The 19837-nt window shown below is 43.2% G+C and overlaps 1 protein-coding gene across 2 annotated transcripts in view; it reads right to left on the reverse strand.

The window, feature by feature from the left end:
• Positions 1 to 3432: 3432 nt before the first annotated feature.
• The window catches only part of DHRS9 (dehydrogenase/reductase 9), a 32453-nt gene continuing 16048 nt past the window's right edge, over positions 3433 to 19837 (reverse strand). For both annotated transcript variants that reach the window (XM_058191132.1, XM_058191126.1), the window contains exons 3-6: positions 19479 to 19824; positions 11818 to 12076; positions 9426 to 9589; positions 3433 to 7777 (exon numbers count right to left, since the gene is read on the reverse strand). In XM_058191132.1, the coding sequence (XP_058047115.1) occupies positions 7551 to 7777; positions 9426 to 9589; positions 11818 to 12076; positions 19479 to 19824 (996 nt within the window). In that variant the 3' untranslated portion in view covers positions 3433 to 7550. The remainder of the gene's footprint in view (positions 7778 to 9425; positions 9590 to 11817; positions 12077 to 19478; positions 19825 to 19837) is intronic.

Raw genomic sequence — 19837 nt, forward strand, 5'->3', positions numbered from 1 at the left:
CTTTCCCTCCATTTGTCTTCCTTTCCAATTTTCTGTGTCTTCTGCCTTTTCAGATATCTGGTAGTCCTTCTTCCAGATAAATAAATCATTCCTGGTCAATCCTTTTGTATTTTCAACAGTATGGTTTTTGGCAAAGAGATCATACAGAGAGTGAGAAAACTTTGCAGATTACCAAGGATGTAGAAATATATTCTGATAGCTACCCAACTTAGGGTTAATTTTGTCTCGCTGATCAGTCTGACATCAGCCGGTTTTTCCATATCATACATGTGAGCTGTAGCACATCTTTTACTTTCTCTTGCCTTCTCTTAAAGATTACAGTTTCCCATCTTTTGATTTGCTGTGATTAAAGAGAGTTTCACCTGTGTATAGATTTATGGGGAGGTTCCTACATCTGGTAGGAGCTCAGGGTGAATTATCACTACTGTAGATCAGGTTTATTGGCTGGAGCTCTTAAAACTTAAGACTTTACAACGGTGAATGTAATAATACGCCAGCTGTTATACAAGATACTACTCTGCTACTTAGACAAGGTAATGGAATACCAAAAAGAGACATCTGAGTTACTTATCATGAAAAGGGCATTACCATCCAGCTGCAGGATCAATTTCTGAAACACCCCCCACCCCAAAAAGTAGCAAACAAACTCCACAGTGTTTGCTTGTGCATATAACGAATGCAATTTGAACTGGTTTATCATAAAGTGTTAAAACATGTTACGGAAGCTCATTCTGTCCCTCTCTATATTTTTCCTTATCTGTAGGCCATCCAGTAAATATACTACTTTATATGCTTCCTCAATTACATACTTTAAAGATAAAGAAAAGTTGTTATTTTCACTAAACTGAAAGGGGTTAGGACTTAAGTTCTTTACGGCTGGGCAAATTAACCAATAGCACAAAGGTTGTAAAATAACGTTATGGTTACTTCATACCTCTTCCAACTGGCTGAGACAAAATTGCCAAACCAGTCCAAAGTTGTCTTGCTAATTCACGGTAAAAAACTCTTTCATCATCATAACTACAAAGAAGGATTCTATTATTTCTAACAAGAGAGAAGAATATATTCCTGGCATAGGAATGTTTATGGATATTTGGATTTTTAGGGAAGATTGATATAGATTTATTAATATCGTGTGTTCTTTTGCAGGTCACTTCTTAACTCCATCTTCTGGAAAAGTAATTACACATAACTATCATAGAGTTAAAATTATTCTCTTTGTAGATCATGTCTCATACTTAATTTGTAAGATCTCAGCACGTTCATCCTTTTCAGAAATATATTTTAATAGTCATAAAATTTGTTCACATTATCTAGAATGTGATTATGAAAGAAAGAATATGACCAACTAGAAAACAATGTGTGATGTATAAAGAGAATATACAGTATTTGTCTGCTAGATTGTGTGATTAATTAACATTTTAAGCTATGGAAAACTGATGCTGTAGTTTATCTGATTGCTTGCAATTATTTTTAATAGTATCTAAACGCTTTAGTTAATAAATGAACATAATGCAATTTTTCCTAATTTTTTTTCTGTACCATAAATTCTGTTTATAGCTTCCGATTCTCCTTTCCAATGAATTATTGAATTTCCCCCGAATCTGTTTTGGTTTACATTCATAGTAACCCCATTTTCACTCTATTGCTTATTTCAAGCAACAAATAACTCATTACAATTGTAAGCCATTTCCTGATCCAACTTCAAAACGAAAGTCATTCTCTTGATAGCTTCCTCTATGATTAAATCGATTGTCAGAGTTTCATATCAATTACAGAAGTAGTCACAGTATAGTCATCGATAGTACAATAATCTAATATCCATAAACCTTTCATTTCCTTCTTCCAGGATTTTTAATTTTGGCCCCAGTTCAGGAAAGGGAGTGTAAGAATGACGGAATTAACTGGGTGTGTAAAATAGATGAGAAGATACATTGATTTCATCTTCACTTGTTGCTTTGGCATGTTGAAAAGGTGTAACCCACATTTAGCACCTATATCTATCTACCCTAGATTTATCAGTCCATTCCATTCCAACTAATATTTCACTTTAATTAAACAGTGTCAGTATTATGTTTAAAAAATCATCAGTAAAATTATTTTAAACTCAATGTGAGTAATGTAGCTCAAATGACTTAGGCATTTTTTTTATGAACCACCGGGTTGGACAGAGAGCAAGCAGAAACAGAGTTCAGATAGGAGTGTCTAATAACAAGATAAGGTAACAGAAGCTTCAGATAAGCCAAACTGAGGTTTTGTTCATGCATGATGAAGCATATTTTAACCACAGTTTATAACCACTTCCTTAACTTGCAGCCGAACAAGTTTGAGAAACTCTTACTCTGAAAGTAAGAACTGGTCTTCAGAAAGTGCAAAAATTCACTATTTTAGCCGTTTAGGACATGAATCTCAATGAACATATTCCAATGTGTGTGTCAATACTTTTTGGATGTGGATCAAACTGTAGTAGATACATCAATACTTTTTGTCTACATGTATTCAATTTATAAAACCAACCTCCTTATCTGATCTTTAAATTACAGCAATGAATGGAATTCCTCCACTAATTCTTACAAATAATTCAACCACACTAGTACATGGACTTGTATTTGCTAAGATTTCCTCAAGCCAAATGTGATAACTGGTAGCTACATAGCTCTATACAGATTGGTGGTGGGTTTCAACCGGTGTTACCACTGGTTCACTTTGCGCAAGCGCATTGCGCATGCACTTTGCACCAAACTTGTGCTCCGCACAAGCGCGTGGCATTTAAGAACAGCTGAGGCACGGCAACCCACTCTGCTGCACTTAACAGCTGGGCTAAAAATGAACGAATATAAGTAAGTATAGCACAGGGGTGGGCAGGAGAACCCAGCTTACGGTCGGAGCAAACTGGTTTGCTCTCACCTCACCATTACCGCTACCAGCTCCCCGAACCGGGGTGAGCCAGTAGCAACCCAACCCACTGATACAGATCATTTTCTTGGCAACAAAAGCAAATTGATTTGCCATTGCCTTTTTCTAGGATGTTTTTTCTTCTTCATTTTCCCAGTCTATTTTTCAGCACTAGGATTTCTGGGACTGATTTTCCATAAAAGTATTAGCCAAATTGAACCCTTTATAACTTTATAAGATCAGTCAGATTTGGCTAGGGGCTACCATATATTGCAAGGCTTGTAATTGGGACATAGTTTTAAAAAGTATTACTTGAAAGACAGTTATCGCACCCAAATAATTTTAGAAATGTACAGAAGATAATCTCACAGTTAAAATAAAAACATTTCTTTCATAAGACTTTAGATGTACATACAATGTGAGTATAGAAAGACCTCCTCGCACACAATTACAGTTGTTCTCTTAAATCATGTTTTGTCCTATGCATGATCATCAAAAACGTCCTGTAAATGTCTTGTAAATATATGTAAGATGGTATCTTTGGCAAAAAGGGCATATTTATTTGAAACATTTTGACTCCTGTGTCCAACTCACAGATACAAAAATTGAAATGTCTCAAAATCAATGAGAACTAATGGCAACCATAAATAGGAACAATTAGAAACAAGGAAACCAGAAAACAAAATACAAACAAATTAAAATACAAACTCAATAGCAACATAAGGTTATGTAATAAAAAGGATTCCATCATTAACTTCCAAAATATCAGAAATAGCAACGGAAACAAACAAAGTGAACAATCTATTAAGTGGAAAAATAACTGAGAAATAAATATAGCACAGATTCAGTGCCTTTGCCCTACAGATTTAGAAATATTAACAGCAAGAGTTTGCTTTCTTTTGTTCAATCATGTCTGATTCTTGGATGCTACCTGGACAGATCCCTGCAGTTTTCTTCACAAGGTTTTTCAAAAGTGGCTTGTCATTACTCCTTCCTAGGGCTGAGAAGTTACTTGGCCCATGGTCACCCAGGGGCCTTTGCGTCCAAGGTGGGACTAGAACTCACAGTCTCCTGGTTTCTAGCTTAATGTTTTAACCACTACACCAAACTGACTCTCAATAGTAAGGTAAGCAAGTCAGCCTCTTCTTATTGGTCCCACCCTCAGCCTGTCACATTTGAAACGCATTCTGGATATCAAGTCTGAAATGATCCTAGATTCAGGGCAACACATGGGAAGTAAAGGCATACTCACCAAGAATGGTTATTGCTCTTTGATCAAATGCTAACAATAAATACAACAGGTAACAAACACTACTGAAATGCGTATGACACAGTATACACAATAAATGAATCGTGCCTGAAAATCACATACAATATTTTAAGGACATGTCGGTGCAATTACATGCACCATGACAATATGGCCGCCTTCCCCAGAACTAAGGTGGAGATGAAGAAAGGCTCTTCTTTCCTCAGGATCCTATCCTTCTCCAGAACTTCATACGTCTCCTTCAGCTATCTTGTGCAAATTAAAACTCAGCTCTTCAATACTTTCTGGAGCAGGGGTCTCCAACCTTGGCAACTTTAAGACTTGTGGACTTCAACTCTCAGAAAATGCTTTTAAAAGCTGAGGAATTCTGGGAGTTGAAGTCCACAAGTCTTAAGGTTGCCAAGGTTGAAGACCCCTGCTCTGGAGTTCTAAAAGGTGACTAGGTGCAAGGCGCAGAATGACCTCTGTGGAATTTCACCACTTCTGAACCCATGTACCTTTGATCTTGTCATTTAATAGCCCCATAATCCCTTACATCAGGGTGGAGTTGGGGCAACTGAATGTTCACTGGCTGGCTGCCCTTCCTGTCGCCAATGCAGAGTTCGCAGCAGTTAGTATTATAAATACTATATAATACTCATTGTGCCCAGAGACAGAAATATCTGCTGCTACCTAGGATCGAACTCACAGCCTCCCGATTGTGAGGTGAGAGCTCCACCTCTAGGCCACTGCACCACTCATAAACCCAAGTATCTTTGATCAACCAGTTAAATTCAAGAAAAGGTTCTAAGTAGCATGTCCCCATGGCATGCTATAATTTGTTCTTCTGATGGATATTCTTATTAGGTGGATAGGAAAGATAAATGGACAATTCAAGCTGCAAATTGTTCTATCATATCCCCTTATTCACTTTCCACATAAGAAATATGATAGCTGTGTTAGATTCAGGATGTTGGTCCATCTATCTGTTGAGCACTATCAACTGACCGCCTTTCATTGACCACATTGAAGCATGAGTCAAGAGTATCCTTGTATAAAAGAAAAATTAACTTTGTTAAAACTCACCGGGAGAGCCAAATGGCAAGAATGATGGTATCTCCCTTGCTTTCAGGAGTAGGCCATCCCACAGAAGTAGGCCTTATCCAGCTCTTATTTAGGGACAATATGATTCCAATGGCTGTAACATTGTGATTCACAGAGTGATGCAGCAAGCTTTGGTTACTGCTGTTGTGATGTGTTTGCAATGCTTCCAGAAGGGATTCAAGAAATATGAAATGCTAAATCACGGCTTATTTTACCCCCCAATCTTTTGAACACGCTACAACTAGTTAAGATCACATCACATGTTAAATTAAAAATAAATCACAGTCTAGTTTGGGGTAATAGATAAATGCAGTCCCTATCTTCATTGAGCCACAAAACTACTTTGACTGTTCTTAATTCAAAGAAGCCTGACCAGAATTTCCTTGCTTTCGCAGCCCAAGAGCGCAAAGCAAATTCAAGTCATTTTTGCTTGTTAAAGGTAAAAGTAAAGGTTCCCCTTGCACATATGTGCTAGTCATTTCCAACTCTAGGGGGCGGTGCTCATCTCGGTTTCAAAGCCAAAGAGCCAGAGCTGTCTGAAGACTTCTCCAGGGTCATATGGCCGGCATGACTAAACGCCAAAGGCGCACCTTCCACCAGAGGTGGTCCCTATTTTTTCTACTTGCATTTTTTATGTGCTTTTGAACTGCTAGGTTGGTAAAAGCTGGGACAAGTAACAGGAGCTCATCCCATTACACAGCACTAGGGATTCGAACCGCTGAACTGCCAACCTTTCGATCGACAAGCTCAATGTCTTAGCCACTGAGCCGCTGAGTCCCTTCATTGCTCCGTGTCCCTTCATTTGCTTGTTAGATATATGCAATGACTGCATCATAGGAAGGGGCTCTGCAGCACACCTAATTGTTTGCAAAATCTGTTATTGCCCATGCCAATGGACATTGTGTCTCTGACCCCTTAACTGGAAAGATGTTAGATGAAACTTGAGATTTTTCGGCATGAGTTCAGTCGTGGCTCTGAGTTCACCCATTGTGGGATGCCGCTGAACTTCCTATTCCCAACAACTTCAGCCAGTAGGCCTGTAATCTGGAACGCCTGGCATCAATATCCAGTTTCTGTTTTATAAAAGGCATGAGGCTGAATCAAGCCAGCATGAAACAACTGAACGGCTTCCTAACATCTTAGAAGATGCTTCATCTGAACCAGGACAGCAGGGAGACAGACGGTCCTAACCATGAAGGCTGAACCGAGAGAGGGATGGACACATAGGAAGCAAGATTTCTCAGTCTTCAGACATTTGAAGGAAAAAATTCCTCACTAAAGAGAGGCATTCCCTTACATGTTCATGGGCATTACAGGTAGTCCTTGATTTACAACAGTTGATTTAGTGACTGTTCAAAGTTACAACAGCACTGAAAAAAGTGACTTATCACCATTTTTCACAGTTACCACTTGCTGTGATCAAAATCCAGATGCCTGGCAACTGATCTATAGTTATGACAGCTGCTGTGTCCTATTCTTATGGGATCACCTTTGGCCACCTTCCGTCAAGCTAGGTCAATGGGGAAACCAAATTCACCAAACAACTAGGTCACTAACTCAACAACGGCAGTGATTCACTTAAGAACCGTGTCAAGAAAGGTCATCAAATGGGTCAAAACTCACTTAACAAATGTCTCACTTAACAACAGAAATTTTGTGGTTGTAAGTCAAGGACTACCTGTATAACTTTCAATTGTTCCTTGGGTTAGTCTCTTGACCTCTGGGCAAATTCCAATAATCCGAGAATTCAATCCTCTGCAAAGAGCTTAAACTGCCACTATGTGAATTGCTCTCCCTCTTCCTCCCTCCCTCCGTCACACACACACTCACATATAAAGGGTGAACAAGAATTTTGTTTTGCTTCTGTAGCACTCTTGCAAATCACCAATTTTTTGCAGAGCACATAGTACTTTTAACTGCCTTTGTGCTCTATTTTTCTTCTAATGAGCTCTTAAAACACACAATTATTTCACTGTCCTGCGATAGCAGAGTTTTCCAAGTTTTGACTGATGGATTTGCTTTTGTCAGCAAATGCTAGTTCATTTAACAACCATCAGACAATATAGACCGTATTATTGTCTTAATGTCAGCAAGAAATGGGATGGTCCACGCTATTGGATGCTTATTTGCCTGAACATTGGAGTATTTATCTTCATTATTTAATCAAGCACAGCTTTTGAAGCCTGTATGTGAATTGGTACTTTGTTACTGGGTAACAAACTATGGTTACCGATTAGTCAGTTTTTGTCCTGAGCCAACAGGTTGGGGTTCCCTTGGAAATGCCAAGGAAACAAAGGAGGAGATCTTATTCTGAGTTTGGATTAAATAGTTTAACTTTGTTCTTCATGAGCATGTAGTCCTGGATACAGGTGGGCAACTTTGAGAGAGGAATCCATAAGAATTTAGCATCTGTGCCTACGGTGTAATAAGCCTTTGGATGCTTGCTCATTAGGGCATGTTCCATGCACCTCACAACCAGTGACAGGTCTGAATTCTGACACAGCTTGACTAATTTTTCTTTCTTTATTGCATCTAAGGAAAGAAGAAAAGGGAGAGGAGAGTGTTTTCAGTAACAGGATTCAAGACTCTTGATTAAGTAGTTTGGTTATGATTCTAACATATAAAGCTGTAAAGAGAAATTGCATTGCATTGTGACATTAAGTACATACAGATAAATACACTACTAATAGAGCTAACAAGATCTGACAGATTAGCGTCTGGTTTTGTCCTCTTAATCTACAAAGAATACTGGTAGTATGATTGGGCAAGAGGGAGAGAAAGAGAATTTTTACACTTCACACACACATACACAAATTGGCTCATTTCTTGCAAGCTGAGGAAAGTGACCGATGCCGTATTTAGGCAGGACCCTCACTAGTTATTTATAGCATCTTCTGGCAACATCCAACTACAGTTGTGCTGATACTACAATAATAAAAATAGGGTTATACTGAGGCAATGATGATAGATGACAGTACTGTAGAAGATGATGTGAATTATTACAAGACCAGCCTTACTGGCAGTTAAGGAAAGGCACTGAGATAAAGGATGGGGAACTATTGACCCTTTTATGACTTGTGGACTTCAACTCCCAGAATTTCTGAACCAGCCATGAGGTCTACAAGCCATAGAGGGGCCATAATTCCCCACTCCCAATCTAGATAATTTTAAAGCCTGGAATTCATGGAGCTGAAGTCCCCAATTCTGAAATCACTAAGAAAGCTGAAAAAGACTGCTTTAGAAAAATACAGAGTGGGCACCTGTGGCAATAACTATCTACATGGTGGCGCACTGGTTAGAATGCAGTACTGCAGGGTACATCTGCTGATCATCGGCTGCCAGGAGTTTGGCAGATCGAATCTCACCAGGCTCAAGGTTAACTCAGCCTTTCATCCAGTGGTGGGTTTCAAAAATTTTTACTTCCGTTTCTGTGGGTGTGGCTTGGTGGGCATGGCATGGCTGTGTGGGTGTGGCTGGGGAAGGATACTGTAAAATCTCCATTCCCACCCCACTCCAGGGGAAGGTTACTGCAAAATCCCAATTTCCTCCTGATCAGCTGGGACTTGGGAGGCAGAGAATAGATGGGGGCGGGGCCAGTCAGAATTTTTACTACCGGTTCTCCGAACTACTAAAAATTTCTGATACCGGTTCTCCGGAACTGGCCAGAACCTGCCAAAACCCACCTCTGCTTCCATCCTTCCAAGGTTGATAAAATGAGGACCCAGGTTGTTGGAGGCAACATGCTGACTCTGTAAACCGCTTAGAGAAGGCTGTAAAGCACTGTGAAGCGGTATATAAGTCTAAGGGCTATTGCTATTGCTACATGGCCAGCCTGCTATTCAAAAGGTAAGCCATTGTTAAAGTAAAAATAGATTGCCGTGAGTAACCTCAACCTAGATGCTAGTGATGATTCTGCTACTGCTCCCTCCACGAAGGTGGACTGCGGGGTTCTGAAACTTGGTGCTGAGTTAACCATCAAACACAGGGAAGTGTTAGGATACTGTTTTGGAGGCTAAGAGGAGACCATGGTGAAGGGAATCTCTCCATGGATAAAATGGAAAGAGGGCATTTAAATGCTCATCACATCAAAGACACCTGCTGAACCAAGATAGGTCAGATTCCCCTGAAATCTGACGGCTCCAGAGTTTCTTTAGGGCCTTGAAATCCTTTCATAGCTTACCTTCCTTGAGGTAATGTTCACCATACTGCCGTTGGATGATGGGAGGAAGGCTATTCCAAATGGCCACTTTTTCTTTTATGACCCGGACTCTATCAGAGAGAGCTGTTTTGAACAAGCCAGGTTGAATACAGGACACTTTCACTCCAAAGGGCTTCATATCCTGTCTGCAAAACAGGAAAAGATGTCAACAGTAATTTAATAACTTACACCTGAAGGACTTTTCAGAGAGAGAGAAAGTATTGTTGAATTTGGTAACACCCCTCCCCCCCATTTTATGGTCTGCTTCCCTTTGGGAGCAACAGAAGTATTTCTAGTAGGACTACCAGATTCTGTAACAGCTTTGTTTCCTAGGCCATCCATCTGGTAAACTTGCAAAATGCATTTCTCTCGCCATGTAGGGGCCGCGGTGTGGCTCAGGCTGTAAGAAGCCTGTTATTAAAACACAGCTGCCTGCAATTACTGCAGGTTCTAGTCCCACCAGGTCCAAGGTTGACTCAGCCTTCCATCCTTTATAAGGTAGGTAAAATGAGGACCCAGATTGTTGGGGGGGCAATAAGTTGACTTTGTAAATATACAAATAGAATGAGACTATTGCCTTACACACTGTAAGCCGCCCTGAGTCTTCGGAGAAGGGCGGGATATAAATGTAAATAAGTAAATAAGTAAATAAATAATAAATAAATGTACATGTATACATCTGAACTAGACTGTGTTGTTTCTCTGTGCCATATATAATATGTGGGTATATACATAATTTGGTATTATTTATTTTACTTTACTTTTTTACTTTATTTTACTTTACTTTACTTTACTTTACTTTATTTTACTTTACCTTTACCTTTACTTTATTGTGTCATGTGTATATTGAAGGTGGTGACCCTTTGAGAGGTATATGGAACAAAATTTCATTTTAATGTGTGTCAACCCTCGAAACAACGTCAGCCATTTTTACTTAACCATGGCAGTATGCCAATTAGTATACATTCAAAGTGACAATAAAGTTATTATTCTGTTCAGTTCTGTTCTGTTCTGTTCTGCTCTGCTCTGCTCTATTCTATTCTATATTTTCTTTTCTATTTTCTTTCTTTTCTATTTTCTATTCTATTCTATTCTTCGTGATTAAATAGCTATTAAAAGTCATGAGCTTTTAATGAGCAGGAGATCAGCTGATGGGAACTGCAGTCTGTGAAAACCAATGCTTTTTACTAATATTTGTCTGTCAAAAAATGTGCTACAAGACTCTAGATTTGCATAATCTTGATCAGCATAGTCTATATACATAGTTTCCTCCTACAACATCTACTGCTGAATCTGTGTTTGCACGTTGCGCTGGACTGCACCAAGGCAGGCTAGAAGTTTGTTAGAATTTAAAACTTTCCGTTCTTCCTTGGGACAAGTACCTAAGAAAAGCCATTTCCGTGGTAGCTCAGGCTGTAAGAAACCTGTTATTAGAACACAGTAGCCTGCAATTACTGCAGGTTCAAGCCCGGCCCAAGGTTGACTCAGCCTTCCATCCTTTATAAGGTAGGTAAAATGAGGACCCAGATTGTTGGGGGGGCAATAGGTTGACTTTGTAAATATACAAATAGAATGAGATTATTGCCTTACACACTGTAAACTGCCCTGAGTCTTCGGAGAAGGGCGGGATATAAATGTAAATAAATAAATAAAAAATTTCTTTCCAAAAACCCAACCAATTTTGGAGGGGGGGGGGAAACAATCCTCTCCCCAAGCCAGACTTTTCCTGTCCTCTTTCTTCCTTTTGCCATTACTTTACAAGTAAGAGAAAGTTTGATGTATGTTAAAGGCTTGGCTTGCTTGCAGTGAACCATGTATAGATGAGTCATTCATAAAGCGAAATGATCGGATACGATGCTGACATTAGAGCCCACTGAGACTGGATCAGGGGTGGGTTCTACTTACCTTTACTACCAGTTTGCATCGCGCCCACGCACTCTTCTGCGCATCCGCAAATCACCTATGATATCGTCTGGGTCAGTTGGCGGAGCCTCCTGCCGGTTTTACTACTGGTTTGTAACTGGGGGCAACCCACCACTGGACTGGATTTTTTATTTTTTATTTTATTTACATTTATATCCCGCCCTTCTCCGAAGACTCAGGGCGGCTTACAGTGTATAAGGCAATAGTCTCATTCTATTTGTATATTTACAAAGTCAACTTATTGCCCCCCCCAACAATCTGGATCCTCATTTTACCTACTTATAAAGGATGTAAGGCTGAGTCAACCTCGGGCCGGGCTTGAACCTGCAGTAATTGCAGGCTGCTGTGTTCTAATAATAGGCTTCTTACAGCCTGAGCTATCATGTATCTTGAATTGTATCTTGATTGAATCTTAGGCACAATTAATCTTATTCAGCGACTTCTGCCTTACCTTAAATTGTTGGTAAAGGCTTCTGCTCCGTATTTGGATGGACAATAACCCCCTGAACATATTGCCAGAATACCACCAACGCTGGTTACGTTTACTATTCTCCCTTTGGCTTTCTTCACCAATGGAAGCATGTTTAATGTAACGTTTATGAGGCCAATCAGGTTGATTTCAATGGGAGCTCTAAAGTGCTCAATCCTCAGCCAGTCGGTGGGGGCCGATGGTCCCATGATACCAGCATTATTGATAAGGCCCCAGAGACCTGCAAAGAAAGAAAGGGGGGAAAAACTTCACAAGAAGTATCATATCTAAATATATTAAACAACGTTCCAGCCATTATGAAAAGCATTAAGAAAGTGGATGCACACACAGACACACAACGTTGCCGCAATCACAATCCAGGTACGTTGATTGTTTTCACCACACATAATCTGTTTATCCTTAAACGGACGTAACCAAACTAGAAAACTGAAAATCACATTCTCAGAAGAGCATTGCAGAAAGCTGCCATAATAAGTGATGTTTAGAATCCATATAGCCAGGTATCCCTTGCATTAGCTGGCAATGGCTTGCCACAATTTTTATAGCCCTTCCTGGGGATGTCATTGATTGATTCCAGAGGCAAAGCAAAATATCTGCTGCTACCATTTATCCTGAACAATAGATTAAGGGAAGATGCCAGAGACTGAAGGGCTGTTAGGCAGAAGATAGATCGCAGAGATAAGAACTAAGCTAAAACTAAGACATGGAAGAAGGACAGAAGCTAGCTAAATGTTAGGAGGAACTGCCCAATGATGCAAGTTGCTTGGCAATAAAAATATTGACTCTTCCTTGCCAGTGCAATTCCCAAAGTGCTTTTTGGATACCATTTAAATCAGTGTTTCTCTACCTCAGCAACTTTAAGATGGGCAGACTTCAACTCCCAGAATTCCCCAGCCAGCATAGGAATTCTGGGAGTTGAAGTCCGCTCATCTTAAAGTTGCTGAGGTAGAGAAACATTAAGATGTTGGTGTTAACCCAGTGCTTCTCAATTATTTTCTGTCATGCCCCCCTAGGAAGAAGAAAACATTTTTCGCGCCCCCCCGCGCGACTTTCTTTCAGGCGTTTTTCTCCTTGAAAGGGAGGAGCATGCGCAGTCACATGTACTGGCAGTCCCACACTAAAGATGGCTCCGACAGGCTCGTGTCACAAGGGTTTTGGACAGCCAATCAGATGCTCCCGTTGTTCTCTGATTGGATACAGAGACATAAACACGGGGCTTAGCTTGTTTGCCGAGGTCAAACGCGCCCCCCTTTACGGAGCCTCGCGCCCCCCCTGGGGGGCGCACCCCACTATTTGAGAAGCACTGGTGTTAACCTCTAAACATCCCTCAACAGCTTAGAATCTAAACATAAGAGAAATTACCTATGTAATTTTTGACCTTCCCAGATATTATGATTGATATATATATATATATCTGTTTAGAAACAGCAGCGATCATACATTTCTCCTACAAATAGGAAGCTGTAAGCACCTAGCCTGATGATGACGAATGGGATTTCGTCGAAACGTCGCCAAGACACTTCAAATTTTATGCGGGAGAAAACCCGAATAACCAAAGACCTACATACAAACACCCGCGAAAACCTCAGAAAACAAATATATATATTTATATATATAGAGAGAGATCTGGCTAGCTGGGGGCTGGGAGGAGTTCTTCATCAACTTCGCTGCAGATTCGGGCGACGGTTGGCGCTCTCAGCTGTTTTTCATCAGTAGCTGCGGCGGTGATGTTCCTTTTATTCTCGGCATTGTCGGAGGAGCTTCCCTTTCTCCTTGGATACCGCTCAACCGAAGGGGGTTTCATGGCCCCCGAGGTGAATGTCTGGCTGGAGTGCAGGGAGCTCTTTGCTGGATTCGGGCTGCAGTCAACGTTTTTAGCCGCTTTGTAGCAGCAATGGCACCGGCGCCTCTTTTGATGCTGACATCGCCTCTGGTTTTCCATCGTTTTTGGTTGAGCTTCCCTCTCCCTCAGAAACCATCTCAGCCGAGAAGAACTGGCTGGCGGGGGTAAGGCGCTCAAGCGCCAGCTGTGCCTACCCAATTTGGGTCATCAACGGTTCCCCACCTTGAAGAGTCTGACCCCCACCTTGAAGAGTCTGAATGACCGAACCGGGTTAAAGACGATTAGGACGTTTGATGGGGGCCCGATCAGAGACCGACGTTGTTCTTGTTATGACAACGGCGGCGATGGGGTCCTATCATCCTACGTTCGTTTGTCATCTAATAGCATCGCTTTACCGGAGGAACTTAAATTCCATCTATTGTCCGGAACTTATTGTGACCATCTGATTGGCCAGATTAAGACTGTTACCATCTGCCACCCTCTATAAACTCCGAAATGTACTCGCGATCACAGCTTCTTAACCTGCGAGTCTCCCCCCTCTCGCGGTCATGGCCCTCCACTTTATCGAGGGCCTACCTTGATGACGGATTTTGGAATCCCGAGAGGTGGCATGCTTCTAAGAGAAGGCTTAGGGGTTTTTTAATTAGGTGTTATAATAAATTCTTATTTAAGTTATCCAAGGGGAAGGGTGGGACGGCGAAGTTAGGTTCAGGGGGATACCTATCTGAGCCTTTGCTAGATCCTGTGCCAGCTCGCGGCATAAATATCATCGATTCTGAGGTGGAAGAGGAGGGTGGAGCTCATGGTCTTGGGGATAACCCTATCTGCACGGTAGGTGGGAGGGGCAGGTATGGCGGACGCGGGGGCCCATATCGAGTTCGGGGAGTGCGCCCTCGCTATTTACGAGCGATCGCGCACCCCGGTCCCCCGATAGTTTCCCGTTCCCCGAGTGGCTTAAATCCTCAGAAGCTGGACCTTCGCCTGATGTTATGCAATGCCAGGTCCGTTATAAATAAAGCCCCCCTCATCTCCGATCTTATACAGGAGGGGGGTGCGGACCTGATTGGCATTTCGGAGACCTGGTTGGGCACGGAAGGGGGGGTTCCCCTGATAGAGATGTGCCCACCGGGTTTCCGTGTGTTTCATCAGGCCAGGGCCCAGGGTAGGGGTGGGGGAGTGGCGGTTATTATCAACGGGAGTCTTGAGCCGAGGGAGATCACTGTACCACAGATAACCGGATGTGAGTCCCTCCTCGTTAAGTGGGGCCGTGGGGTGCAGGTGGGTGTACTGATCACGTACCTAGCTCCTTGCTACGTGACAGATTCCCTGCCTGAGCTGTTGGATGTGGTCGCTGGGACGGCAATGGAGATCCCCAGGCTTATGGTCATGGGGGATTTCAATTTGCCGTCGGTGGGGATAGCATCCACATCAGCTCGGGAGTTCATGGCTTCCATGACGGCCTTGAACCTGACCCAATTAGTGAACGACCCCACTCACATCGGGGGAAACACTCTGGATTTGATTTTTGTCTCTGGACAGTGGTTGAATGATCTGGAATTAGGGGAGTTAGTTATTAGACCCTTGTCATGGTCAGATCATTCGCTCCTTCAGCTAGACTTTCGAACCGCCGATCCCCGCCGCAGGGAGACGGAACCGACTCGCTGGTTCCGTCCCAGGCGCCTGATGGACCCTGAAAGGTTCCAGACGGAGCTTGGGCTATTCCCTGAGGATTTGGCCCACAACTCGGCTGGAGCTCTGGTTGCCGCCTGGGATCGGGCGGCGGCTGGCGCTCTAGATCGAGTTGTGCCTTTGCGGCCTCTGACCCGGTGCCGATCTCGTTTAGCCCCTTGGTACTCCGAGGGGCTGAGGGAGATGAAGCGCCGGAAAAGACGCCTAGAGAGTATCTGGAGGGCCAGCCGATCCGAATCTGACGGACACTAGTTAGGTCTCAAATTCAGACCTATCTTGTGGCGATGAGGCTGGCAAAACGGGAGTATTTTTCCAACCTCATTGCATCAGCAGATAATCGCCCAGCCGCCCTGTTTAGGGTGACCCGCTCGCTCCTCCATCAGGGAGCGGTAGAAGATCCCTTAAAGGGTCGAGCTGAGGAATTTGGACAATATCTGTTTGATAAAATCGCTCAGATTCGGGAAGGGTTGGACACAGACTGGGTGGATCCGGACGGGGTGAGGGAGGCAGGTCTTGATGTTATTATCTGGGATGAGTTTGATCCTGTGATCCCTGAGGACATGGACAGGTTAATGGGGAGATTGAATGCGACCACATGTTTATTGGACCCGTGTCCCTCCTGGTTGGTATTGGCCACCGGGAGGTGACACGAGGCTGGCTCAGAAAATCGTGAACGCTTCTTTGATGGAGGGTGTTTTCCTGCCGCCTTGAAAGAGGCGGTGGTGAGGCCCTCCTCAAGAAGCCTTCCTTGACCCAGCTAGTTTAGCAAATTATCGTCGGTCTCCAACCTTCGCTTTTGGCAAAGGTTGTCGAGAGTGTGGTTGCACGACAGTTGCCCCAGTACCTGGATGAAACTGTCTATCTTGATCCATTCCAGTCCGGTTTCCGGCCTGGTCACAGCACGGAAACAGCCTTGGTCGCTGGTTGATGATCTCTTGAGGGCTCGGGACAGAGGTTGTTCCTCTGTCTTGGTCCTATTAGATCTCTCAGCGGCTTTTGATACCATCGATCATGGTATCCTGCTGCGCCGACTCGAGGACTTGGAGTGAGTGGCACTGTTCATCGGTGGTTCTCCTCCTACCTCTCCGACCGTCGCAGACGGTGTTGACGGGGACAGAGATCGACCCCAAGGCGCCTCTTATGTGGGGTGCCGCAAGGGTCGGTTCTCTCGCCTCTTCTGTTCAACATCTATATGAAGCCGCTGGGTGAGATCATCCGTGGTCTTGGGGTGAGTTGTCATCTATCGCTGATGATACTCAGCTCTATATTTCCACCCCTAACCACCCCAACGAGGCTGTTGAAGTGATGTCCCAGTGCCTGGAGGCCGTACGGGTCTGGATGGGGAGGAACAGACTCAGACTCCATCCCACCAAGACCGAGTGGCTGTGGATGCGGCGGCCCGGTACAGTCAGCTAATTCCATCACTGACCATTGGGGGCGAACTATTGGCCCCCACGGAAAGGGCTCGTAATCTGGGCGTCCTCCTGGATGCACGGCTGTCTTTAGAAGATCATATGATAGCCGTCACCAGGGGAGCCTTTCATCAGGTTCGCCTGATACGCCAGTTACGCCTTTCTGGATCGGGCTTCCTTATGCACGGTCGCTCATGCCCTTGTTACATCCCGCCTGGACTACTGTAATGCTCTCTACATGGGGCTCCCCTTGAAGTGTGCCCGGAGACTCCAACTGGTCCAGAATGCGGCTGCGCGGGTGATAGAGGGAGCACCTTTTGGCTCCCATGTAACACCCCTCCTGCGTAACCTGCACTGGCTCCCAGTGGTCTTCCGGGTTCACTTTAAGGTACTTGTCATCACCTTTAAAACGCTCCATGGCCTAGGGCCGGGATATTTCTGGGACCGCCTACTGCCACCATTAGCCTCTCACCGACCAGTGCGCTCTCACAGAGAGGACTCCTCCGGATACCGTCAGCTAAACAATGTCGGCTGGCGACCTCTAGGGGAGGGCCTTCTCTGTGGGGCCCCTACCTCTGGAACGAGCTCCTCTGGGGCTTCGTCAACTCCCGATCTCAAGTCCTTCCGCCATGAGCTGAAGGCGTTGCTGTTTCAAGAGCAGGACTAGCCTGAATGTAGTTTTTTAAATTGGGATTTTTAAAAAAGGGGTTTAAATGAGGTTTTAAATTTGTATTCAAAAGTTAGAGCATCAATTGAATTCAACTATCTATTCTTTAGCTGTTTTTAATCTATTATATGTTTTCTGTTGTTTTTTGTCTGTGAACCGCCCTGAGTCCTTCGGGAGAAGGGCGGTATACAAATATAATAAATAAATAAATAAATATATATAAAACAGAGGTGTTTTGGGTTTTTTTTTGAAGATGCCTCATTTACTGGTCCTATACTCGCTATTAGCCTTCAGCAGATAAGAACGGTTAAGATATTTTACTGGGGTTTTAATTTTTTCATCCTGTTAAATTTTATTTTACATCATTATTATTCCAATTATTCCATAAATGGAAAAGTGGGATAAATTGAATACAATACTCAGAAGTCTCGCTATGTTCACGCCTTATTACCGTTGAATTATTTAATCAATTTATATGGCTTCCCAGATTGAAACAGCAATTCTGGGTGGCTAAGAAAGGGTTAAAACTCTTAATATAATGAAACAAACATAAATATACCTAAATGATATGTTATCCCTTTTCTGTCATCTTTAAAGCATGAAGCTTAAAGAGAGAGGAAGAGAGGGAAGAACAATTATTTCTTGAATATAAGGAGATAGCTACAAAATACGGCGGATTGTTGGCAATATGTAAGCCATTATTCTTATGCCCATTTTACAGAATCGCCACTTCAGCTAAATAGGTTTTTGCTTAATGGAGTTTCAGTTGGACTGCCAGGGCTGAAGCATAACAAAATACAGAAACGTATCACAGAGGCATCTTGTTTGTAGAGGGGTGTGTGTGGCATTTTAAAATTCCCTATGGATTGGAACAGGATAGCTGCTGCTGCCACATATTGTCATAAAACTGGCCAACAGAAGCCCCACTCCATCCTTTCCTGTGTAGGAATTTAGCACCCTCCTAGAAGAATGAAATATTTTAGAAAATATTTAAAAGGCAGAATATATTTCCCTGGATGAGAAATGGAGAAACATGTTTTAAAGACAAAGCAGCTTCCTGACTCCCCCCACCACCTTTGTCAATGGGCCATTAAAGCCTCAGCTAAGCTCACTCATTTCCCCCCACCTTTGTCAACCATCATCTGCATCATAATAGGACCCATCTAGCAACAGAAACTCACCACATGGCACCTGGGAAGATTACATCAGCCAGCAAGGCTAGCTAAGACCCCCACCCCCTGGGAGTCTGACAGCCAATCAGGATACTCTTCCTGTGCCCCAGAAAGTTCAAAGCTCAGAAAAAGCATAAAACCAGGGAGCACACAGGATCTCAGCCCTTTTTCTGTTCAGGATCTCAAGCCATGTGATCCTGGCCACCATTAAACCATCTTTCCAAGCAGCCTCCATGTTTCCAGTGTCTTTGTCCCCACTTGGAACTGAACCCAGATGGATATTTCTTCCAACATCTGGGGGGAAAGTCCAACAAAAGCAGCAAAATAAATTCCATCAGCTTACTCCCTCCTGTGCTCCACTTCCTATCATTCCCAACCAGCATGGACTTTGACAATTGGGAACTGGCAGTTTCAGGGGTGAAATCCAGCAGGTTCTGGCAGGTTCTGGAGAACCAGTAATGGAAATTTTGAGTAGTTTGGAGAACCGGTAGCGGAAAATTTGAGTAGTTCGGAGAACCGGCAGATGCCACCTCTGGCTGGCCCCAGAGTGGGGTGGGAATGGAGATTTTGCAATATCCTTCCCCCAGGAGTGGGGAGGGAATGAGGATTTTGCAGTATCTTTCCCCTGCCACGCCCACCAAGCCATGCCCACCAAGCCACGCCCACAAAACCAGTAGTAAAAAAATTTGGATTCCACCACTGTGGCTGATGAAGACAAAGTTTCCCTCTTGTTCTTAACCCCATTAATATCCATCCCACAAAAGAGCTGAGGCTTACTTCTCAACTCTCTATTTAGTAGGCGGAGAGAAACATCCAGCAACAGGACTTTAATTGCTTACCCCGTTGTCCTACTTCTTTCTTAACTAGTTCTGCTACTTGCTTGATGTTGTCCGAGTTGGTCACATCCAGCTGCACTGTTTGGAGGTTTGCCGACGATTCCTCTTTCAGCTCCTTTGCCCCCTTTTCAGTTAGGCAGCCAGCAATCACTTGAAATCCTCGCCTATCAAAGGTCATAGCTGCCAGTTTCCCAAATCCAGAGTCACAACCAGTGATGAATATGTATTTCCCTTCGGGATCCACATCATCTAAATTCTCCCCATTTCTCCATCTCCACCATATAAAGATAACGATTAACCACAGGACCAAATGGTACCACATGCTAAAATTGTACTCGTCACTTTCCTCCTGAAATAAATAT

This window comes from Ahaetulla prasina, chromosome 1 (assembly GCF_028640845.1).
Source record: "Ahaetulla prasina isolate Xishuangbanna chromosome 1, ASM2864084v1, whole genome shotgun sequence".
NCBI classification, from domain to species: Eukaryota; Metazoa; Chordata; class Lepidosauria; order Squamata; family Colubridae; genus Ahaetulla; species Ahaetulla prasina.